We start from the raw sequence: 3,986 nt of genomic DNA, 5'->3' as shown, positions 1-3,986 counted from the left end.
AGGTCTAGTGATGCTGCCTATATCTTGCTTCCCATGTTCCCAGAGAAGGCATCGGTGCATGGAGGACAAGAAAGAAGGTACCGGAGCCCAGAACATGGACCGAGTGGAGCTCTGCTTATGCAGGTGACCCAAGAAGTGTATTTAGAGACAGCATTCTGAATGAGATTTCACATTTTGCAAGAGCACTTGATGGGATGAGAATTAATCTTTGAAGCTTTCCTTTGTAATTTTCTTCATCAACCATGTTAGGAATCCTTTGTGATTATTTAGTATGTGAAGATTGACTGTAGTATTCTTTTTGGATAATTTCATATTCTAATAATCTGGAATAAGTTATCCTACTCAAAGATAAACTATACTTAGAAATTATTTTCAAGAGTAATGATTTGAGGATATTTTCATGAGCAGATATTTGTAAATCTGATCATAGCTTCAATTTATAAGTTCTCTAAACACAGCCTGCCAATCTGTTAGAAAATATTAAAAAAAATGAGATAGCACCTGCAGACCTTGACTGATTTAATTTTCAAGAAATCAAGCAAATACTATGGTAAGAAAACTGTGACTTGAAGAACTAATTTTCTGTTTAGAGGTGAGCTTCAGCATCATATTATATGTTTGTTGGTCTTTCAGGGGTATTATTCCTTTAATTGTTAGTTAATATTTTAATTTATTTTATAATTTTATTTTTTATTATTTAATTGCTTGGAGATCTTTTTCAATTTTAGATACTAACTCTGTGCATATCCTCTAACATGTAAATCTTTCTTCAAGCTAACTTTGTCTATTTGTGTTTTGGTAGCATTTCCTAAATTCTTTAAATAATTTGAAATTATCAAATATGTCCATTGGGGATTTAGTGATTGGTTAAGAAGATTCTTCCACTCCTATAGTATAGAAAGTAACTTTCTTTTTTAAAAACTGAAAAATAAATATGAAGTAAATCTTGCTTTACCTTTTTATTAAACCTTCAATCAATTTTTATTTTTATATAAGATATTAGCTTATGTACAATTTAATTAACTTCCAGAAGGAAAGCTAGTTGTGGCAATTCATTTCTTTAATATTGAGTCCTTTTCCCACATATGCCTCTAATTACTTGCCTTTCCATTAGTCTGTAAGAGTGCCGAGTTTAGGGACAACATTTCAATATGCCTTGTATTATAATATCTGAAAAATACCAGAACATAATAAACCAGATAGCTTATTTGTTCAATGATTGAACAAATTATCTTAAGATGTGAAGAAGTCAGTCATATCAATACTAACTATATTTGCAGGTAATTTTGCCTGAGCTCTGAAAGAGCGTTTAGAAGCAGCTGTGGAAGCAAGGAGCAGTGTAACTGAGTGTGTCCTCTTGGGCTCACTCAGAGCCCCAGGGTCAGGAAGCGTTATTAGTCACGCCCTCGCTCACCTACACCGTGACGGTGGGCGGCGACCTGCTCACCGCCCTGACTGTGGTGCTCAGCGCAGCCCTCGACGTCCCCACGTACTCCTTTCTTGGCTGCTTATCGCTTATGGATGCTCTTTACTCTACTACGGTCACCCCACATGTGATTGTAGACTTACTCGACGAGAGGAAAGCCATTTCATTTCGAGCTTGCATGACCCAGCTTTTTACGGAGCGCTTATTTGGTGGTGCCGAGATTTTACTCCTGGCGGTCATGGCCTATGACCGCTGCGTGGCCGTCTGCAAGCCCTTGCATGATCTGACAGTCATGAATCAGCGAGTGCGTGTTCTGCTGCTGCTGGTGCCCTGGGCTGGTGGGTTTGTACACGCTGTTGTCCGTATTCTCTTTGTTTACGACCTCCCCTTCTGTGGCCCCAATGTCATTGACCACTTCGTCTGTGACATGTACCCCTTGTTAAAGCTCGCGTGCACTGACACCCACATCATTGCCCTCACAGTGCGGGCCAGTGACGGGGTAACATGCGTGGTCCTCTTCACGCTCCTGCTCCTCTCCTACGGGGTCATCCTGCGCTCCCTGAAGGATCTCAGTCAGGAAGGGAGGCGCAGAGCCTGGTCCACCTGTGGCTCCCACGTCACTGTGGTGGTCCTCCTCTTCGTGCCCTGTATTTTTCTGTATGTGAGACCTCCTTCCACCTTACCCATTGATAAATACTTGGCAGTGTTTTACACCATCGTCACCCCTATGTTGAACCCTCTGATCTATACACTGAGAAATGGAGAGATGCAAAATGCCATGAAAAAGCTATGGATCAGAAAAAGAAAATGAGGCAGCAAGGGAATGTATCTTTTTCTTGAAGAAATGCTCTTTCCCAGGAAAGTCACTTGTGATTTTTTTTAACTGTAGTAAATGTCTCCTTAGATTGAATAGCTTGGTTGTGATGAAAAACATTTTTTATTTAAATAGTTCCAGAGATCATTATATATATAATGCTTTCATATTATCCTAGTTCAAATTATATATTTAGTTTGAAATACACTTTTATGATTTCCACAATTTCTTGTGGAAAATATGTATACTTTTGGTGTATACCTATCTTTATTGAGATTACAGCTATATGTTCTATATGATGAGTTAAGCTAAAACTAATACTGTAAATTTATTTAATCAGGGGAATATTTTCTCATTTTTCTCTCTTAAATAAAACAATCTTTTTCAGAATTAATAGAGTTCATTACAGATTTCAGAAAAATTTTTTTTAAATATATGACAGAAAATTTTGGCTTGTCCCACCACACACAAGTGTCTGCTAGATACTTTATATATATTATTTATCTTTTGCTTAGCAAGGTAAGATTAGGGAATGTTTCAGAGTTGTAGTATTAATAAGGACGCTATGTTTGTAAAAATAACCTGAAGGAACAGTTTTATGATGAGAAATAACCAAATCTCACTTATTTTTCAGTTGGGTAGTCATATTATTTCCTCAAGTTTAACATCCTTGTTTGGAGTTACATTTTCTTGAAAACTAGCCATTCATTTTCTCCAATAGTTTAAAATACCTGGAAAAAAAAAACTCTGATTTTTTCCCCAATATTCTCTTTTCCTTTTTTGCATATGGTGGTTCCATAACCTTCGAGATTCAGGCTCAACCTTCCATGTGTAAAATTATCATATTCTATGATCCATGACCTTCATATATGCACTACAGAACTTGACACCAGATATTTTGGGGGATATCACTGTTAAAAAAGATGCTGACAAGATATGTCATTCTCATCACTCTTATCAATGAAACACAGATTACTAAGTAATAAGGAAGCCAGGATATATTGTTTTATTTGACAGAAACAACATTCATAAAATCCTCCTCTGAATCAGGCTTGAAAGCAAATATTATCTGCCTCTAGTATGTACTCCAAGACTTTGGCCACCTCATGCGAAGAGTCGACTCCTTGGAAAAGACCCTGATGCTGGGAGGGATTGGGGGCAGGAGGAGAAGGGGGCGACAGAGGATGAGATGGCTGGATGGCGTCACCGACTGATGGACATGAGTCTGAGTGAACTCCGGGAGTTGGTGATGGACAGGGAGGCCTGGAGTGCTGCGATTCATGGGGCCGCAGAGTCAGACACGACTGAGCGACTGGACTGAACTGAACTGAACTGAGTATGGTCAGAAGCATGTGATCAAAGAAGCTTATTATTCTGCCTCCTTTATTCAACCTAGTTTTATGAGGACCTAGCGATATGGTGCCAGAGAAGGCAATGACACCCCACTCCAGTACTCTTGCCTGGAAAATCCCATGGATGGAGGAGCCTGGTGGGCTGCAGTCCATGGGGTCATGAAGAGTCGGACACGATGCGGCTTCACTTTCACTTTTCACTTTCATGCATTGGAGAAGGAAATGGCAACCCACTCCAGTGTTCTTGCCTGGAGAACCCCAGGGACGGGGGAGCCTGGTGGGCTGCCGTCTATGGGGTCACACAGAGTCAGACACGACTGAAGTGGCTTAGCAGCAGCAGCAGCAATAATACGGTGCAGTGTGTGCTTTTCACTAGTAAATCAGCCTATAAGCA

General features: G+C 39.7%; 1 protein-coding gene across 1 annotated transcript; it reads left to right on the top strand.

Annotated features, from left to right (window-relative positions):
• The first annotated feature begins 1,604 nt into the window (after positions 1–1,604).
• Positions 1,605–2,237, top strand: LOC136175621 (olfactory receptor 4A47-like). The gene has a single exon (XM_065945873.1). It carries the CDS (start codon positions 1,605–1,607, stop codon positions 2,235–2,237), a length of 633 nt encoding a protein of 210 aa, XP_065801945.1.
• Positions 2,238–3,986: the final 1,749 nt, after the last annotated feature.

Source organism: Muntiacus reevesi, chromosome 9 (genome assembly GCF_963930625.1).
Source record: "Muntiacus reevesi chromosome 9, mMunRee1.1, whole genome shotgun sequence".
Classification (NCBI taxonomy): Eukaryota; Metazoa; Chordata; class Mammalia; order Artiodactyla; family Cervidae; genus Muntiacus; species Muntiacus reevesi.
Note: the sequence above shows the minus strand (reverse complement) of the source record. Positions and strands in the feature narration are given on the sequence as shown.

Bases quoted from the DNA above. Each gene is read 5' to 3' on its own strand.
- LOC136175621 (XM_065945873.1), top strand. From the start codon at position 1,605: ATGACCCAGCTTTTTACGGAGCGCTTATTTGGTGGTGCCGAGATTTTA.